This window comes from Acomys russatus, chromosome 24 (assembly GCF_903995435.1).
Source record: "Acomys russatus chromosome 24, mAcoRus1.1, whole genome shotgun sequence".
Lineage (NCBI taxonomy): Eukaryota > Metazoa > Chordata > Mammalia > Rodentia > Muridae > Acomys > Acomys russatus.
In genome coordinates this window covers 9768583-9788869 of record NC_067160.1, presented here as the reverse complement: position 1 = coordinate 9788869, position 20287 = coordinate 9768583, and the positions used below count along the sequence as shown (strand labels likewise).

The window sequence follows — 20287 nt, the reverse complement described above, 5'->3', positions numbered from 1 at the left end:
TAGCCCAAAGAGACTAAGAACTGAAGCTCAGTGTCCAACTGAGAACAAAGATGAACAGTGAGTTACACGACAGCAAGGACATGCGTGATGTAATGTTCTGTCGTAGCTCCAGAGGTTCAGTGATTCTGAGACCTAGAGATAAAATAAGGCAACATTCCCGATCACACCACCTGGCACCTGCTGCTTCAATAAGCCTGCATGGAAAAGTAGCCCCAGAGCGTCTACCCAGCGGCAAAGCCCTCTTGAGACTAAGCCACTGCTAAAAACACGCTCTTCATTTTAGTACATGTACCGAAACCTGATGCATTTCAATCTTAACATATAAATGATTAAAATTGAATTTGTAGCCAAGACAACTTGGTAATATTAACCTGTTTACAATAGTAACTAATGTAAGGAATGATATTGGCTCATCAGTTCACTCTGAGGTGGCCAACAGCTCACCTGTGATGACCACTATGTGCTTTTCTAGAAAGCTGGCTTCTGCAATAATTTATGATGGTCTGTAAACTTTTATCTGTCTGAAGTTACTATAAGGGAGATCTGAAATGATTTAGACTGCTTCCTTTCTTAAAATAAGAGCTTTGTGTTTAAGTACATCTCATTTATAATATATAATTTTCTACCAAGATAGTAGTTTTTGATCAAATTTTACCATTTGGTCTGGTATTACTATTTAACTTTAGGCCAGAAGATAAGAGTAATATATATATTAAACAATTATTCTTTAAAAACAAAAGGAAATGTTTCTTAATGTAGAAGGGAGTCAGAGTCAATGGAACATGCTATGGCAGTTTATAACATGTTCAGAACAGACCAATTTCATCAAAATACCCATTGCCTGTGCACACATATCAAAGAAGGCTTTGAATTCTGGCTACCTGAGAGAACTTGGGGACGTGACTTAGAAATCTGACATTGGAGTCCATTTCTTAAGTGAAATCTGCCTTAAGGAACCACATAATAGAGTCACGAATAATGTGTTTTTAGCCAACACATAAAGTAACAATGGCATCCACTGGCTAATGCACATTTTTGTTTGTGCCTCTACACTGAGCCCAGATTTCAGAAGAAATACGCACGGAAGTGTGTGAAGAAAATCATAACAGGCCAGAGCTATGAGGACGACTAACCTTTGATGACAATGGAAGATGTGCACAGGGCAGAGCCTGCATCGTTGGTTGCCTTGCAGGTATATAAGCCTGCATCGGCCATGCTGGCTCTCTTGACTTGCAGCAGTAGTGCATTGTTTTTGAATGTGATCTCACAGTTGGAAGTCGGCTGGATCTCCACATTATTTTTGTACCAAGCAACAGTTATAGGCTGGGAACCTGCCACCCGCCCTTCCAGTTTGAACGAGTTCCCTTCCGTTTCTTCTACTGTCTCAGATAGTTTTTTAGTGAAGCTTGGTGGGATTAGGCGCTCTGTAAGAGATTAAAAAGATAACTGAGATGGATGTAGAGGTAGGTTATTACTATGAGGCTTCCAAGAGAGGGGAGCCCTGTTTCTCGTTAAGTATCAAGGCTATGTAGTCAAACCCAGCACAGCAAGTCATGGTCCTGAGTGGTTCTTCTTTCCACAGCCGAGGCTCAGCTGTTCTCTGACCAAAGGGATGTTGGAAATGATTCATGGGCATTTTCAAGCCAGACATTTATAAGAAGAGACACTCCATCTTAGGGTTGAGGAGGACATATCAACTTTTAGGAAATACAGATTAAGTGACATCAGCTTTTCTTTAAGCAAACATATCCCCTCATAAAAATTGTCGTGTTATTTGTTTTCAGGTGCTTTCTAGAAATCATCAGAAACGTGGTATTGTTAAAGATGTTAGGTTACACACTCAAAGGACTGCCCAGGATTGGATGCCATACAAAATAAACTCTACCTTTTATGTTAAGTTGGGCCGTGCAGGAGTCTTTTCCAACTTCATTCACTGCATAGCAGGTGTACTGTCCGGAGTCACCTTTGTCCACTTTGACGATGGTCAGGTGCGCACTGTTTTCCAGGTAACTGATCTGGTAGTTTCCGCCACTCCGTATCTCTCTGTTGTCCTTGGCCCAGCTGACTTTGATGGGCTGTGTGCCTGTGACATGGCATTCTAAGTCGGCACTTTCTCCTACCACAGCGTCCACAGGCATCAGAGGGACATCGAAAAAGGGTGGATTCTTCCCCTCTGCAGAGAGATGACAAGGACAAGGTTTCAGAATCCCATACTTGGGCCATGCCCATTGAAGAAACAGCAACGCTTCCTTTCAAATTCTGAATGTGACTACAAAAAAAAAAAAAAAAAAAAAAAAAAAAAAAAAAAAATCCCAACTATGGCCACAGAATGCCTAAGGAGCCACAGACCTGTGAGAAGGAGTTTGGCACTAGAAGAAGCTGAGCCGATGGGATTTGTGGCAGTGCAGGAGTACTGGCCCGCGAGACTCCTGTCTGTCTTAAAAAGGTTCAGGGTGGCGATGTTGTCTAAAAAGGACGTCTGTACATTTGGGCTGTCTTTCAGCGGCTTTCCATCTTTGAACCAAGACACGGAGATGGGCTCTGACCCACTTATGGAACATTCAAAAACCACTGGCAGCCCGACAGTTTCTTGCACATCCCTCAGTTGCCGAGAAAATGATGGTGGAAGTTTTTGCTCTGTGGGAACAGGATTAAAGCAATGAACACAGCAGCACATTTTAAATTGAGTCATAGCCACCCTGCAAGTGTACAAAAAAATTCTTTAAAAATATGGAGTATTAAGAGTTTCCACATTAACTTGGAGATAGAAAATAGCATGTGAGTTTTTGGAGAAAATGTAAAGTAGGAGGTACAAAGCAAAACAAAAAACAACACCTATAAGCCAACAAGGTGTTGATCAACTAGAGACCTGTTCTTTCCCTGGCCAGCCAGCAGAACCTCCTGCTTTTGAGATTCCCTTCAAGCTATCTGAATAAGGCAGGCATAGGATATATTTAAAAATACAAGTCACCAATATTCCTTTAAGATTTATGGAAGTAAATGGTAGCATGATCTTTACGACTGAACATCTTGTCATCTCGCTGTATACAAAGGATGGAGAAAAAGTGGAGCTGGATGTGGCAACACACATGGATAACCTCAGAGGCGCAGAGGTAGCATGATGGTCCATGAGCTGAGGTCAAGCTATCCAACCTGGTCTACCTGGTGAGTTTCATCCAATGACAGATATAAAACAAGGGCACCGGAAAAACAAACTAAAATTGTCAATCACCCAAGGGAAACAGGTGAGTTGCTACCTCTAACTGGAATGACTTAACCTCAAAATAACATTTTGGTTTTCCCCTAAGGAAGGCCTTCATCGAGTATTTTGAATGTCCTAGAAGAAGCATGGACCCATTTGCTTTTACAATATCGCGCTTACCTTGAACGGTCAGGAAAGTTGATGACGACACTTCCCCAACACTATTTTCAGCCCTGCAGATATATTCTCCACTGTCATTGCTGCCAACCTGGGTGAAAACCAGTGTGGCAACATTGTTCTTAAAATGCATTTTACAGGTGGCAGTGGGCCTCAGCTTTGTATCTCCTTTATACCAGGAGACCCCGATTTCAGGAGTGCCAGCAAGCTGGCATTGTAAAGAGGCAGAATCACCAACTGTCACCTTCACGGGCTCCAACGGCTTGACAAAATATGGTGGTTCTGCAGCAAAAGAGATAAGCAGCCATTGAAGGACAGATCAGGACCACTGCGGGGGTACAGAGGTGTGAATGTGCAAACCAAACGAACCTAGTATCAGGATCTGGGCCGAGCAGGAGTCTTTGCCGGAAGCGTTTTCAATGTAGCAGTTGTACTGCCCCGAATCCTCGACAGTGCTGCTCAGAATTTCTAGGATGGCCGACTTTTCGGTTGTGGTGATGTTACACCGTTGGGAAGCAGTGACATTTATGCCATTTTTCTTCCATGTGACAGAGATGGGGGCAGTTCCAGAGAAGGTCCCTTCTAGGATCAGCGGCTTGCCTTTCTCTATGCTGTAATCATTAAGTCGCTTCACAAATATGGCTGGGGCTGGTGTGAACAAATCGACAAAACACAATCAAGTACAGATACACACAGGCACAGCACGTCTGAACTGCTACATGCAATTTAATTGTGTACACAGAACAGCGAACGAACCTTTCACAAAGAGATGTGCTGTGCAGGAAGTCTTGCCAGCTTCGTTACTAACTATGCAGGTGTATTCTCCACTTTGGGACGTATCCACATCAAAAAGCTCCAGTTCCGCCACTGAGTCCTGCAGGGACACATTGCACCTGGCCCCGGGCACAAGCTCACTGCTGCCTTTGAACCAGCTGATGCTGAAAGGAGGTGTTCCTTTTACAATGCTTGTGAAAGTGACATTACTGCCAGTTAAGGCATCCATGGAGTCAGGCTTCTGAACAAAAGACGGTGGCTCTAAATTAAAAAAAAAAAACAAAAAAAGCACAAATTGGAAAAAAGAAGTTTAATATTCGTCAACTTCAGTGGCTCAGTCCTTTGGGCAATGTGGTTTTATATCACTGCATTTTGAACTGACCTCTCACAGTCAGAGAGGCACTGCATTCATCAGAGCCAGCCACGTTTGTAGCTGTGCACGTGTAGTTGCCAGCATCAGATTCCTCCAGCATGTTCACGGTTAGGGCACAAGTGTTGTCAGTCAGTGTGGTCTGGTACTTCCGCCCACTGCTGATCTCACTGCCGTCATGGAACCACAAGACAGAGATCGGGGGTGACCCGTAGACCTTGCACTCCATCACAACGGACAAGCCGCACAGACCATTTGTCTCCTTCAGTTTTCTTGTGAACGAAGGAGGGATAATTCGATCTGAGTATGACAAAAGAAAACAAAGCAAGGGGCATCGGTTATAAAATGACTCAGAGGGAGAACTGACCTTTTGATGGGATATCCCTACATCTCTCTGGCTCTTTTGAAAGATTCTCTGGGCCGGGCGGCGGTGGCTCATGCTTTTAATCCCAGTACTCAGGAGGCAGAGACAGGTGGATCTCTGTGAGTTCGAGGTCAGCCTGGTCTACAAAGTGAGTCCAAGACAGCCAAGGCTACACAGAGAAACCCTGTCTTGAAAAAAGAAAAGAAAAGATTCTCTGAGTATTATCCATGGGATTATGTGATGTGTGTGAGATATATTTCTGCTCTTTCTTGTTGTACTGAGTCCTTCCATAGTAAATTTTCTAGAAAAGCATTTTTACCACCTATCCAGGCACAAGTTTTACTTCTACGGTGTTTTTAGTGGTTATTTCCAAAGAAAGGGATGTAACTTTAATTATGATTTCTTCTATTTGTACAGGTCTGATGCCTCTGACCCAGCAGCACCCAATGATGTAAGACACAGGCTACACTACGAAGGAGGGAGTGTTTCTCTCTCCTACTTAAGACAACTAGGGTCCTCACTGCCATAAAGGTGGGTGAACCAGCAACCAACCTGAGACTTGAATCGAGACTGTGCAGCTGTCTTTGCCGACAGGATTTTGCACTTCAAAGCTGTATACCCCACTGTCACCAGGTGCCACGTTGATGATTTTAAGGCCCGATACTTTGTTGAAGAAGCTTATTTTGTATTTGCTGTCGCTCGTGAGCTCCTTTCCATCCTTTAACCACTTGGTGCTGAGTTCGGGTGTTCCAGACACTGTGCACTCCAAGGTACAGGTGTCTCCTGCGGTGACCTTAATATTCTCTGGCTTCTCCACAATTGCCGCAGGCTCTGAAATGGGTAGAAACCACACCATAATTCAAATTAAAATAGAGAAAAGAAACAACAACTAAAGGAAACACAAACCAGCATGCATGCTCCATATTCGTGAGGCTATCTTATTTACTAACCAAGAACTGAGAGCATGGCGTAGCACTCCTGCATCCCAGCATCATTTTTGATCTGGCAGGTGTATTTCCCAGCATCGGCAGGTTCTGCTCTTGAAAACTGAAGGGTCGCGATGTGTTCAGAATAAGAAATCCATACGTTGTCGCTTTCTCTAACAATTTCCCCTTTATCTTTGAACCATGCTACTGAAATTGGCTCAGCGCCTTCGATTGTTGTCTGCAGTTGGACTTCTTTACCAATGATGGTAGAAACATCACTGAGCTTCTTCACAAACTGTGGTGGTGCTGAAGAGAGCAAACAGGGAGATGGGGCTTCAACATGGGTCAGACTGACAGGATATCCCTCACATCATGAGTGTGAGAAATCGCCCTCGTGATAATGTATCGTTTCAATTTTGTAAATAAGAAATAGTAGGACTGGGAACACCTTATCATCTACATCAAGCAGAACAAGAGGCTGTGTAGTGTTGATCCAGACCCCTAAAGTTCAAGGAAGACCCAGGGCTAAGTTTGGTGGATATTTGGTAAAAATGTAGTAGAAAAAAAATGTGTAGCCAGGTATGGTGGTGCATGCCTTTAATCCCAGCACTCAGGAGGCAGAGGCAGGTGGATTGCTATAAGTTTGAGGTCAGCCTGGTCTACAAATCAAGCCCAGGACAGCCACAGCTACACAGAGAAACCCTGTCCAGAAAAACAAACAAACAAACAAAAAAGTGTGTGTGTGTGTGTGTATAATATATGTACATATCTAAATTCTTCCATGCTTTGTCTACTTCCTTTTTCTATATGTATAATATGTATGTATAATAAACATGTATTTATAAAATATGTATATAAGCATATGTGTGTGTATATATACATATTTTTAAAAAGTAGACAGAGCATGGAAGGATTTAGATAGAAAAGATTGTTAGGGATGGAAATAAACACCACACAATAACCAAGGTGGGGGCACAGCATTAAAATTAGAAGGAAAACAGGAAGCAGAAGAGAATGAAGTGGCTCTTACCTTTCAGAGTGACAGACCCAACGCAGGTGTCACTCCCGACATCATTCGTGGCTTTGCACTGGTATTCCCCGATGTCTGCTGTGTCTACATTCAGGATGTGGATGCTTGTGAGAAAATTCTCAGACATAATCTTGTACTTCTTCCCACTCCTGAGTTCTCTCTTGTCTTTGTGCCAAGAAACTTGAAAGGGAGGTGTTCCCCGAAGCTCACATTCAAGGTGAACATCGGCCCCTTTGAGGGTCTCAACAGGAAAAGGCTTTTTGCGGAACACAGGCGGTTCTAGAATTGGGGAGGGGTGGGGAGAAAAATTAGAATGGACTTCATGTTTAGCCAAGGGTAAGAATTAGCTTTTTAGCCCATTGGAGAAAGGGAGAAAACATCTCTCCCATTTAAATAAAGAGTGTATCTTTCAACAATTAAAAAATATTATAGGAAAGGAGAGAACGCAAACTGAGAACGCAGTGAACGAGGAGGTGCTGAGGGTGGAAGGGGAGCAAGGTCTGACCTTTGACCTTCAGGGTGGTGCTACTGCTTGCGCTCCCAGCTGCATTGCGAGCCTCGCAGGTGTAGTCCCCGCTGTCCTCCACGCTGAGACTGTGCATCTCCAGCACAGCCACCGAGTCCTCGAATGACATTCTGAATTTACTGCTCTCTTGAATTTCAACCTCATCTTTGTACCACAAAATCTTGATTTCTGGAGACCCGCCTACTTTGCACTCGTATCTTGTATACTCATCCTGCTTCACGGTCCGTGATGGGTCCAGTTTCTTAATGAACCTGGGGGGTTCTGAGGGACCAAGAGGAAAGCATAGGCAAGGGACAGAAAAGACAGGCATGTCACCAGATGGGGCAAGAGAAGAAACCTGTCACAGAGGACTTCATCTGCAGGAGACAAGTCTGTCTGATGCATCTCAGGGAAGGATGGTTATGTGGTAGCTAAGTAGAAAAATCACTAAGTAAAATAAGTGCACGTTTTGTGAAATCCTATAACCTAACTGTGGCTAAAGGAAGTAGGAGAAGGCCACACTGCTCAGCAGCTTCCCAGAAACACAATCATCTTTCTAAGCCCGAGCTCACAGGCAACATCACAGAAGCCCTCTGAGGTCTACAGGAGGGAGAGACTGATTGCCCTGTGTGTGAGTCAGTGGGAAGTTATGGCTTCAAAGATATTCACTATGGACCATTCATACCCAGAGCAAAAGGGATCACATGTCTAAACACTCTAAAGTACAATATCTTTCACATGCCTTCAATAGGGATATCCCATCACCTTCCATCATTTCCTTCCCCCGCCCACTGGCTAAACACTCACGCTCAGGAGGTATAATGGGTAGTTGTCTTATGGTGCAAAAGAGTCTCGAATGCTCATCTAAATGTCAAGGGATTTATGAACTACTGCTTCAAGAAGCTTAAAAATACTACAAGTGATTAGGTAGAAGTCATGGAGGAAAATGTTGATCCTCAGCTGTGAAGCATAACATATTCTTGCAAACACTGGGTGTTGAGGCACTTACGTCCTATAAGGCAGGCGCCTACAGGACATCATAGCAATCTGGAGCCCTGCTTGGCTTAAACTACATAGATGCTACTTCTTCTCCCACAATGCACTTAGCAACCCGAGGCTCCACCTAGGTCAAGCTCCTCAAGCAAAGCCATGGTTACTTTCATCTATGATTCCCTATCAACTCTTAACAAACCTTGCTCTTGTGGCCAAATGCACCTGGATGCATGGAGCGAGAGGCAGCGGGGTCAGTTCAGCCAACATGAATTTTAGGGTGTCTGTGCACTAAGGCAAATTGTGTCCTCAAAATTGACTTTTAGGGGAAGTCCCTTATTTATCATCTTATGCTTAGGCATGGTTGGGCATGGATACGATTAAAATTAGATACATCTTGGGAATGGACATGCACAACACATTAGGGCTTATGCAATCCATGCCTATCAATCACAACAAAAGTATCCACATCCCTTGACCTAGCAACCGACTTTTCTTCTTCCTGGACCAATAGAGAGAAGCCCTAGGCAGTGCCGGGGGTGGGGGTGGGGCACTCATTCCCCACTGTTATTTTGCAGAGTATCAAGCATGAACTTTTGCAAGTCCTTGATACTTTGCTGTGTGTGTGTGTGTGTGTGTGTGTGTGTGTGTGTGTGTGTGTGTGTGTGTGTGTTTAATTCTTTGAACAAGATGCCAAGAACTTGGAAGCTCCTGGCCCAGATGGCAAGGCTGGGTGACCCATAGTCCCATGACTTCCGCTGCTAATTAAGCATGGCTGGTGGAGGAAAAAGAAGTGAACTTCCTCTTGAAGTACTTGAAAGTTTGGGGTGGACGTATGTGTCAGGGGGTGATGGGTTCATTAATTTGCTAAATGCTGCAGAAAATAGTTCATTTGAAGTAATTAATTTTTTTTAACCCCTGATAACTTTTCCAAAGTAGGCTTTTTTTTTTTTTAATTTATAATTTTAGGGAAAGTTTTATTCATTTTTTTCCTTAGTCTCTTCTTCTCAGAATTCCAATTAATATTTTTTTCTAATTTTCTATTTTAAAAACAAATTCAAGATTTTTTTCCCATTTAGAAATCCTGAATTCACTTGTGACCCGTCTGTTCCTTCTTCCCTCCCCTTTCTTTTTTCTCCCCTCCCTTCCCCCTATCTCTTTCTGTCTTAGGATATTAGGATCCAATCTAACATGTCCTTGAACATGCCAGGCAAACACTGCACCGTCCAGTAATGCCCTTAGCTTTCATCTGATCATGTCTAATTGCTAGACTTATATATTCATTTTTCAGGCATATTACTCATCTACGTTTCAAGACACCGGTAAGGTGAAAGAGATCTTGGCGCTTCACTCCGAGGCGTACCTTGCACACCAAGTTGAGCAGAGCAAGAGTCCTTTCCAGCAATGTTGCTCGCATAGCAGGTATATTGGCCAGCATCGCCTTTGGCTACTTTGAGCACAGTCAGCGTGGCAGTGTTTTCTACCAGAGTCATCTTGTAGTTGCCTCCAGGGCGAATCTCACGGTTATCTTTGGCCCAGGTGACTTTGATCGGTGCTGTTCCAGTGACATGACATTTAAAAGAACCACTTTCGCCAAGAGCAAGGTCTACGGACACAGGCTTCAAGTCAAAGAAGGGAGGCACTTCATGTTCTGGAAAGAACGAAGACCAACATGGCACTGTCAGTTTCCATGCTCCAAGGTTTAGGGATGGAAGCCATATGGCACTGGCCTTCCAGTGACCCAAGCAACAGAGGCTGTACGTAGTGAAGAGGGCGGTGGTGTGATGAGGTGCTTGACTCACCTGAGAGAATGAGCTTGGCACTGGACGAAGCAGCCCCAAGAGGATTGGAAGCTGAACAGTTATACTGACCAACATGGCTCTGGTCAGTTTGCAGAATCTGAAGAGTGGCGACATGATGGACAAAAGACATCTGCAAGTTAGAATCATCTTTCAAAAGCACGCCATCCTTGTACCAAGACACCTGAAGAGGTTCCGAGCCGTTGATCCGACATTCAAACGCAACTGGGAAGCCAAGGGTCTCATGAACATCTTTCAGTTTTCTTGCAAAGGAAGGTGGAAGTTTACGCTCTGGAAAGAAGTTACAGACAACCCTTATTTGTAAGAGCATACGGCTATCCAGGAAAAGTTCTCAATAAGTTGAATCTGTCAATGCACGGCAAGACTTGTCAATCAAAACCATCATCACCTTTGATAACCAGCACAGCGGAAGAAGCAACTGCCCCCACGCTGTTTTCTGCCTTGCATGTGTACTCTCCCACGTCACTGTGGTCCACTTTGTTGATGACTAAGGAGGCCACATTGTTTTTGAATTGCATCTTATATGCAGGAGCCGATCGTAGCTTTGTGTGTTCTTTATACCAAGAAATTCTGATTTCAGGGGTTCCATCCACTTTACACTGTAAAGTTGTGGGCTCTCCGACAGCTGCCTCCACATGTTCCAGGGGTTCGATAAAGTAAGGTGGTTCTAAGGCACAAAGGGTAGCAAGCAATCAGTTAACGCCAACAGAAAGATAGTGTTTTACAGGAAGAGACAAGAGCAGGAAGAGCTAACTGCCAACACACCTAAGACGGACACAAGAGCTTCGCAAATATCTTGCCCAGCCTCGTTTTCTATCAGGCAGGCGTACTGGGCGTAGTCCTCTATTGTGCTTTCAAGAATTTCCAGGATGCTAGATTTCTCTGTCGTGGTGATGCTACAGTTGGGAGACTGTGAGAGAGGGTATTCATTCTTCATCCAGCTCACGGAGATAGGAGGTGTGCCGGCATATGTAGCCTCCAGAACGATGGGGCTACCTGTCTCGACACTGGTGTCAGCCAATCTTTTCACAAAAGTGGCTGGTTCTACAAGGAGAAAACATGAGGGTAAAGTTGTACCTCCAGAGGAAGCATCAGAAGAATTTCTTAAATGGGTTCTAGAGAAAAGAGCGAACCTTTCACAAAGAGATGCATGGTACAGGAAGCACTGCCAGCATCGTTGGTCACGAGGCAGGAATAGTCTCCACTCTGCAGTGGCTCTACCTCAAGGAGCTCCAGCTCGGTGACAAAGTCTTCCAAAGAAATGGTGCATGCCTCCCCTGACACCAGCTCCCTGCTGCCCTTAAACCACTTGACCTTGAAGGGAGGGGTGCCCCTAATGACACTGGTGAATGTCAGGCTCATTCCAGGCAAAACTTCCACAGAATCGGGGATTTGTTCAAAAGACGGTGGTTCTAAAAAGCCCAGATGGGAGGGAGATGAAGAGAAAAGAGGTGTTTGTTACTTGAAGGAAAGGAAGCTAAGATAGAAAAAGAAAAATGAACACAAAGGAGGTTCAGGCTGGACAGTCAGAGAGAAAGCAGCAAGGCATCCTTGAGCACTGACCTTGGACAGTCAGAATTGCAGAGCTTTCATCCTGGCCGGCTACATTGGCAGCCACACACGTGTATGTCCCCGTGTCGGAGGGGTCCAGAGAGCTCAGGTTCAATGTACAGACGTTATCTGAAAAGCTGGACTGACATCTGGGGCTGCTAATGATCTCATTTCCATCCAGAAACCAGCCGACTGAAATTGGGGCAGAGCCTGACACTCGGCACTCCAAAACAACAGAGGCCCCAAGGGCGGCATTCGTGTCCTTCAGCTTTCGGACAAAGGAAGGCGGAACAATGCGATCTAGGGCAGAATCATGTCCAGTTAGAAAGGAGCTTTCTTCTACTCCCACCCCTACCGGGGAGACGCTGCCTTCATCACAGCCTCACTACACTCACCTGAGACATGGACAGACACTGTGCAGCTGCTTTTGCCAACACTGTTTGTCACTTCGAAGCTATATAAGCCCTTGTCATTCATTTCTGCGGAGGGGATCTTAAGGGAAGCCATGTTTCTAACAAACGTAATGTGATGCCTGCTGCCTGCAGACAGTTCTCTACCATCTTTGAACCACTTGGTTGAAAGTTCTGGAGTCCCAGCTACTACACACTCCAACGCAAAGGGGTTTCCGGTCGTGACAGTCATGGGTTCTGGTTTCTCTACGATTCTCGCTGGTTCTAGAAGAAGAAGTAGTATATACATTGAGAGCAAATTCACCTTTTAGTCAGTAGACAGTTGGCTGAGAGTCATATCTTCAGGGAGTGGTTATTGGTCAGTTATCTTCTCTTTGTTTTCTATTTGCTACTAACCTAGTACAGTCAGGACGGCTGAGCACTCCCTCATTCCGGCATCATTTTTGATCTGGCACACATATTTCCCAGAATGTGATGCTTCTGGACTTCCCAGTTGGAGAGTGGCGATGTTATCAGTGAAGGAAATCCTAATGTTTTCACTCTCTCTGATGACGTCCCCTTTATCTTTCAGCCAGACAACAGAAATCGGCTGAAAACCTTCCACCACTGCTTGTAACGCCACAGGATCCCCAATAAGAGTGGACACGTCACTGAGCTTTTTCACAAACCGTGGTGGTTCTGATGAAGGAAAAGGATGGTGAAGTGAAAAAATAAATAAATAAGAACCACAGCCCCCTTCGTTATTAACTGAGGAGGAAAAGATCAAGAGAAGAAGCATATTTTTTTTGCGTGTGTCTGTGTACAAACCTTTGAACTTGACCGTGCAAACACATGTGTCACTTCCCACTTCGTTAGTGGCTTTGCAGTGATAGTCCCCTATGTCAGAGGCTTCAAGATTAAAGATATGAAGGCTCGTGTCAAAATTTTTGGAGGTGATTTTAAATTTCTTGCTGCTTCGAACTTGCTTTCGATCTTTAATCCACACCACTTCAAAGGGGGGTGTTCCCGAAATTTCACATTGGAGGATCACGTCAGAACCCTTCAGGGCTCCGACTGGAGGAGGCTTCTGGGTAAAAGCAGGAGGTGCTACCAGAAGAAAAGAGGATAAGCAATGAGAACAGCTGCTTACCAAAGAGAATAAATGGTATTAGCATCTGCATAGCTAGCTTCTAGAATCTAGAGATATTAGCTATGGATAGACAATCATTAAGAGTGATCGGTATGAATAATGACCACACTCACTGACACAGGACAATTCATAAAAAAAAAAAAAAAAGGACTTTTAAGAGTCGTAAGCTTTTAAATTTCGATTTTACAGGTTTGTTACAGGTTAAACCTGTAACAAAAAGTTAGCTGAGACTTGTCTTCACAAATTTCCAAAGAATCATCGGAAATTTTCATGCTCAAGTCCAGCTTGAGGCCATTTCTGGATAGACCTGGAGACCTTCAGGAATCCACTAAAGAGAAGAGGAGCCTAACCTTTAACTTTCAGGGCTGTGCTGCAGCTAGCGTCACCAACGCCGTTGTGAGCTTCACAGATGTAGTCCCCACTGTCCTCAGCGCTGGCTTCATTGATGGTGAGCAGTGCCACAGAATTAACAAAGGACATGTTGTATTTCCAGCTTTCGTGAAGTTCGCTGTCATTCCGGAACCACACAACTTTAATTTCTGGGGAGCCACTTATCTTACAGTCCAGCTGGATGGCTCCTCCCTGCTTTGCAACCTTTGAAGGGTCTAATTTCTTAACAAACTTAGGAGGTTCTGTTAAACCAAAGGAAACAGTCAGTAAAGCCTAAGTCCCATGGTAAAAGAGTTTATCTTTAAAGTTGTGAGCCCCCCCCAAAGTTCACATTTTAACGGACTTATTATTGAGAATGAACTTTCTAGTGATTTCATTGTAAAATACATTATCTTTTTTCCCTATTAAGTAATTTAAAATATTTATCAGAGAGTTTAGCTGATATATTGCAGTCTGGACATATAAGGTAAAATGTGCTAGCTAATATAATTAGATATTTGATCAAAATTCTGTAATAATAAATCAGGATATTATTTAACAAGAAATGATGAAAAGAGAGAGTAGTTGAAACTATATCTAACAAAGTTCAATGAAAGAATACTCGCTTAAAAAAACAATAGAAAGAGAAGGCAAAACCTTGGTTATTGTTCCTCCAACACAGAGACATCGATTCAAAGACGATTTCTAGCTTAGCTCAAACACTTAAAAACTCAAGATAGCTGAAAACAGTTCTCACATCTGTAATCATAGCTCCCAGAAGGCTGAGGAGGATTTCTAGAGTAATTCTATGTAGTAACACATTTTTTTTTCACAAATGAAACTAAACAAAACAGTTTCTTTTTCATCTTTGGCACTACTGAGGGATTGAACCCAGGGTTTCACACACGCAAGACAGGTGCTCTAACACTGACTTACAACATCAGCCTGAAAAAAAAGTTGAAGACACTTAGAAGACAACAACACAAGCATGTAAGACAAGTCTTGGCAAATAGTATATGATGATACCTTTCACACTGAGCTGAGCAGAGCACATGTCTTTGCCAACGTCATTGGTTGCCTGACATGTGTATTGACCAGAGTCTCCTTTGCCCACTTTAAGAATCCTCAGGTGGGGAGTGTTGCCCACACATGTGATAGTATAGTTTCCACCAGGTCGGATTTCCTTGTTATCTTTTGACCAAGTGACTCTCATCGGTTGAGCACCAGTAACATGACACTCAAAATCTGCACTTTCTCCAGCAATAACATCTATTGATACAGGCTTGATATCAAAGAAGGGGGATTTCTTAGGTTCTGGAAGATGAGAAGAAAAGATATATATATATGTCAGATATCTCTGTCTTCACAACGAAATAAGAAATAAGGGTTTATAAAGAGAAAGATTGGCAAAGGAACCAACCTCTTGCTGTCAGCCTTGCAGTAGATGATGCTGTGCCAAGTGGGTTGGAGGCTGAGCAAGAATACTGGCCAGAGTGAGTCAAGTCGGTTTGCAAAATTTTTAATGTTGCCACATTATCCACAAACGACATCTGTAGATTTTCATCATCTCTTAAAAGTACCCCATCTCTATACCAGCACACTTGGATGGGTGCAGAGCCATTTAGTCGGCAAGTGAGAGTAACCGGTAACCCAACAGTTTGCTCAACGTCCTTTAATTGCCTTGCAAAGGAAGGTGGGAGTTGGCGCTCTGTAGGAAGAGACAAGTTATACTTTGGGCATTAGTGGACCAAATGAGAAAATTTCCATAAAGATAAAGGACTTGATGAGGGAAATGGGGAAATTTCTTACTGTCTAAAGTAAAACCATCACCTTGAATTCTGAAGATGGTCTTAGAGGTTGCCGTTCCTATGCTGTTCTCTGCCATGCATGTGTATTCTCCACTGTCATTGATGCTCACTTTATTAAAGACAAGTGTGGCCACATTGTTTGTAAAGTAGGTCCTGTATTCCGGAGTTGACCTTAACTTGGTGTCTCCTTTGAACCAAGACACTGTAATTTCTGGTGTCCCAGCAACTTGGCATTGCATGGAAACTGAGTCTCCAACTGATGCCTCCAGAGGTTCTAGTTCCGTAACAAAATAAGGTGGTTCTAAAGAAAAAAGGGCTCACAATCAGCAAACGCAACTACAGAAGGGCAAATGACCCACCCTGCATACTTGATAAACCCGAAATTCCTAAGAGTGTAAGACGACGCACCTAAGGTAGACACCAAAGAGTCACAAGCATCCCTTCCTGCCTCGTTTTCAATCTCACAGGAGTAGTGCCCAGCATCGCTCTTTGTGCTGCTCAGAATCTCCAGGATGCACGTTTTCTCTGTGGTGACAATGTTGCACCTTTCAGATGGAGTTACGCTGACACCATCTTTTTTCCAGGTGACAGAAATTGGAAGTGTCCCAGTATAGGTGCCCTCCAGAATTATAGACGTCCCAGGCTCTACAGAGTGATCACTCAGTTTCTTTACAAACATGGCCGGTTCTGGTAAGTGACAAAGCACCACATTTAGATACATCGTAAAGCCACATAAATGTCAGTAATTAAAGCAAGGAGAGTGAGCGTGACGGGCAAACCTTTCACAAAGAGACGTGTAGTACAGGATGCTTGGCCGGCATTGTTAGAAACCACACAGGTGTATTCCCCGCTCTGAGATATGTCAATATTAAACAATTCCAATTCTGCCACAGTGTCCTCAAAATAGATGTTGCACCTGTCTCCTTTCACCAGTTCTCTGGCACCCCGAAACCAGCCAACCTTGAATGGAGGGGTTCCTCTGATAACACTTGTGAAGGTTATGTTTTTGCCAGGAAGAACTTCCAGTGCCTCAGGTTCGTTCACAAAAGACGGTGGCTCTACACAGACATACAGGACAACGGACAGACCTGGTAAGCTTTGCACTCACTTTCAACTTTGCACAGAAAAGTAAGAGAACTTGAGGTGTGTGTCAATCTGTCCCACAAACCCAACTGTGTATCACTGACCTTGTACGGCCAACACCGCGCGACATTCATCGGACCCAGCCACATTAGCAGCCACACAAGTGTAACTGCCCATATCTGACGAGTCCAGAGAATTCAACTGCAATGTGCAGACATTATCTGAGAATGTCGTTTGGTACTTTGCTCCACTGACAATCTTAGTTTTCTCATGAAACCAGGCAACGGAGATAGGGGATGATCCAGCTACTTTACACTCTAAGATGCAAGAAGTGCCCAGGACCCCAACCGTATCCTTCAGTCTTCGTGTAAAAGAGGGAGGAACCATCCGGTCTGCATGAGAAGAGACAAATGACTTGTGATTTGAAAGAACAAGAGAGGCACCAAAGACGGGAAGATCATAAAAGGAGCTTGTATGCGGAAGCAGGTGAAACTGTCGGAACTGACCTGACACGTCAATCACGGCAGTGCAACTGCTTTTCCCAACGTTGTTCTGAACCTGGAATGTGTAGGTGCCTGCGTCTTCCTTATCAACTGAGAGAACTTTTAAGGAAGAGATTTTATTGTAGAAGCTAAACTTGTGCTTTTGGCTGCTGGTCAGGAGTTTACCATCCTTGTACCATTCAACAGAGAGCTCAGGCGTGCCAGCCACCTTACACTCCAGGCTACATGTTTCTCCTACAGTCACCGTCATGGATCCCGCCTTCTCTACAATGACTGCAGGCTCTGAAATAAAACATGAGATGCATCTTTGAAAATCTGTATCTCCTCTATGAGTCGCACTAAGATTGTTTCTCCCAGTGATGGTGACATAGCTTCTTTCTTGGCTTGAAATGTGATTCCATACATAGTTCTATGCATTCATACAATTATTTGCACTCATCAAAAACACGTTTGTGAATTCGTCTATTCCAAAAACAATTTAGGCAATGTACACCTGACAACCTGGTTTTTAAAAAAAGTACAAATCATACTTATTTTGCGAGTGCATATGTGTGTTTGGTGGGGTATATGCGTGTGGAGGTGAGAGGACCATGTCAGTCCCAGGGATTGGACTCAGGTCCTCAGGCACAGTGGCAGGCACCTTTAGCCATTAAGCCATCTCACTGGGCCTCAGATAATTTGTTTTGAGCCAGAGGGTCCCAGTTAAATGAGTTTCTTGGTGTTTTATTTTCTCCATATTGTTGCTAGAGAAGATATTTTGAAAATCTCTTTACTTTCATTCTTAACACTGGATTGACATTTAGCATGTCTAGTGATGAAAGTGCAAATCTTTCTTCAAACACTGGTCTTTTGTCAGCTTAGCCACTACTATTCTGAAAACAAAATTTCATTGTAACAAGTGGGTTCATGTTGAAACAAAAGACAGGGTATTTGCTACCCACGAAGAAAAGCAGTGCATACACAATAAAACAGCTAGCTATTTTTTGTTAGAATCACAGGAATCAGAAAAGAGCTCTTAAGATCAACTGGGTCTTTTTTCTAAGCCTTCCAAATAGCAAGGCTCAATATAGTTGTGGAAGAAATTCAGAGCAAAGAGATTGCATGGAAGCCATTCCATCAACTGCCCCCAAGGTTTAACAGAGGACTGTGGTACCTAAGACGGTCAGTGTGGCCATGTTCTCCCTCACTCCGCCATCATTCTTGACTTGGCAGATGTATTTCCCAGCATTAGCTGGCTCCGCTTTAGCGAACTGCAGAGTTGCAACGTTGTTCACAAAAGAAATCCTAATGTTCTCACTCTCTCTGATTACTTCTTCTTTCTCTTTAAGCCACTGGACAGAAATGGGCTGGGCACCTTCTATAGATGCTTGCAGCTCGGCAGGCTCACCAGCCACCACCGTAAGGCTGTTCAGCTTGGAAATGAATTTTGGTGGTTCTGAAGGGGGGGGAGAAAGAGGAATAAAGATTGCTCAAAAGGCTTTCTGGGTAACAGAAGATGGGACACGCCGAGTATTTTGCAGACGCGTGATGTTTCTGCCACACACAGAAACCGTGCTTACCTTTTAGTTTTATAGTGCAAACACAAGTGTCACTGCCCACTTCATTCTGCGCTTTGCAGTGGTATTCACCGATGTCTGTAGATTCCACGTTGAGGATGTGGATGCTCGCATGGAAATTCTTGGATGCGATCTTGTACTTCTTGCTGCTTCGGAGCTGGCGCTTGTCTTTGTACCACGCCACCTCAAATGGTGGTGTTCCTGAAAGCTCGCACTCGACACTAACCTCTGTGTTCTTAAGGGTTTCTACTACAGGAGGGAAGCTGCTAAAAACAGGCGGTTCTGTAAGAAACAAAAGTGTCTCGTGAGTTGGGCTACCCGATTTCCTCCACTAGAACGCGGTTTTCTGCTTTTCAACCAAAAGTGTGGTTTGAGATATTATCATGTGTAGGAAGCGATATCACTTATTATCTCTAATGAGAAAATCAGCTAGGTACGGGGGGTGGGGGGAGCCAAGATACACCCTAGTAGTCACAGTTGAGCAGGTCAATGTGCTGATTTATCTAGGACTACAAAGATTGATACAGATTTTATAAACAAGCAAATATATCAACAAACGGGGATGTTATGAGGCATGGAATTTTGCCTTTGGAGTTAAAAAATAAAAAATAAAAAGAACACCATTTATGCTTTGGCACAGAGGTATCCTGAAGTCACAGCCTCAGCTGTGATCTAAGCCTTCTATTTCAGGAAATAGTGACTATACCAATTATCTCACATGACAAACTTGAGTGCAGTGGCGAAACAGGCTGGAAGGTGACTGTAGAAAACACTGGCACTATTTGTGCCACAGCAGAGTCATGTTTTTAAAGATAGGAGCTAATTCTTGAGAATAAAAAAATCATTGTCATTTTAAAGATATAATGTTAAAATCTATATTTTGTATATGTTGCATCATTATGGTACAGACTGTACTGAGGATGCTGATATAGTTGTGATTGAAATGAAAAGATTAATTAAAATTTTCTCTATTTATTTTTGTACGTGTGGTTTTGAAATATCTAATTCCATGCTTGGTCGATGTGTTGAAGCGACCAGAATTAGAAATTTAGAATTACAAATTGACCACCTGCATATAAACAAAACTTAATAGGAAATGACATTCGATTGGGGACATGAGTCTATATTTGGGAAATACTCTTGGATTTGTAATAGAAACTAAGATATCAGTGAAGATTAAGATGCCGTGAGGCCCAGGGGAGAACAAGGTGATGGGTTTCCAAGAGTGAGGAACAGAAAGAAATCTCTACCTTTTACTATAACCTTGGTACTGCAGCTGGTGCTGCCAGCAGGATTCTGAGCCTCACAAATAAAATCTCCAGTGTCCTCTGTGCCGAGGCTGTTCATCTGAATGACCGCCACTGAGTCGATGAAAGTTGTCTGGTACTTGTCGCTGGCCGTGATCTCGTGCTCATTCCTGTACCACACAACTCGGATTTCTGGAGATCCAGCAATCTTGCACTCCAGTCGTGCAGAGTCACCTGCTTTTACTATTTTGGATGCTTCTAATTTCTTTACAAACTTCGGTGGTTCTAAAGAGTCGGGGGGAAAGAGATTATGAAAGAAGAACAACAGGTTACAAAAGTCCAGTTAGGTAATATGTAGGAAGGGGAGACACGCGGCCAAGTTCTGGGAAATGTACTCTACTAATGTTAGACAGCTACATTGCAACAGAGTACAGGAGCAACAGAGGCGTGGGTCAGACAGACACATAAGACCA

The 20287-nt window shown here is 43.6% G+C and overlaps 1 protein-coding gene across 1 annotated transcript in view; it reads right to left on the bottom strand.

The window, feature by feature from the left end:
* Ttn (titin) overlaps positions 1 to 20287 on the bottom strand; it is a 275595-nt gene that overhangs the window by 176087 nt on the left and 79221 nt on the right. Inside the window, 31 exon segments of the mRNA XM_051166126.1 lie at positions 1134 to 1424; positions 1886 to 2173; positions 2350 to 2637; positions 3383 to 3661; positions 3749 to 4027; positions 4136 to 4414; positions 4536 to 4823; positions 5440 to 5718; positions 5838 to 6119; positions 6844 to 7122; positions 7349 to 7630; positions 9702 to 9989; positions 10141 to 10428; positions 10547 to 10825; positions 10924 to 11202; positions 11292 to 11570; positions 11722 to 12009; positions 12105 to 12383; positions 12516 to 12797; positions 12927 to 13205; positions 13599 to 13880; positions 14644 to 14931; positions 15038 to 15325; positions 15448 to 15726; positions 15834 to 16112; positions 16205 to 16483; positions 16613 to 16900; positions 17015 to 17293; positions 18165 to 18446; positions 18571 to 18849; positions 19818 to 20099. Of these exon segments, the coding sequence (XP_051022083.1) occupies positions 1134 to 1424; positions 1886 to 2173; positions 2350 to 2637; positions 3383 to 3661; positions 3749 to 4027; positions 4136 to 4414; positions 4536 to 4823; positions 5440 to 5718; positions 5838 to 6119; positions 6844 to 7122; positions 7349 to 7630; positions 9702 to 9989; positions 10141 to 10428; positions 10547 to 10825; positions 10924 to 11202; positions 11292 to 11570; positions 11722 to 12009; positions 12105 to 12383; positions 12516 to 12797; positions 12927 to 13205; positions 13599 to 13880; positions 14644 to 14931; positions 15038 to 15325; positions 15448 to 15726; positions 15834 to 16112; positions 16205 to 16483; positions 16613 to 16900; positions 17015 to 17293; positions 18165 to 18446; positions 18571 to 18849; positions 19818 to 20099 (8760 nt within the window).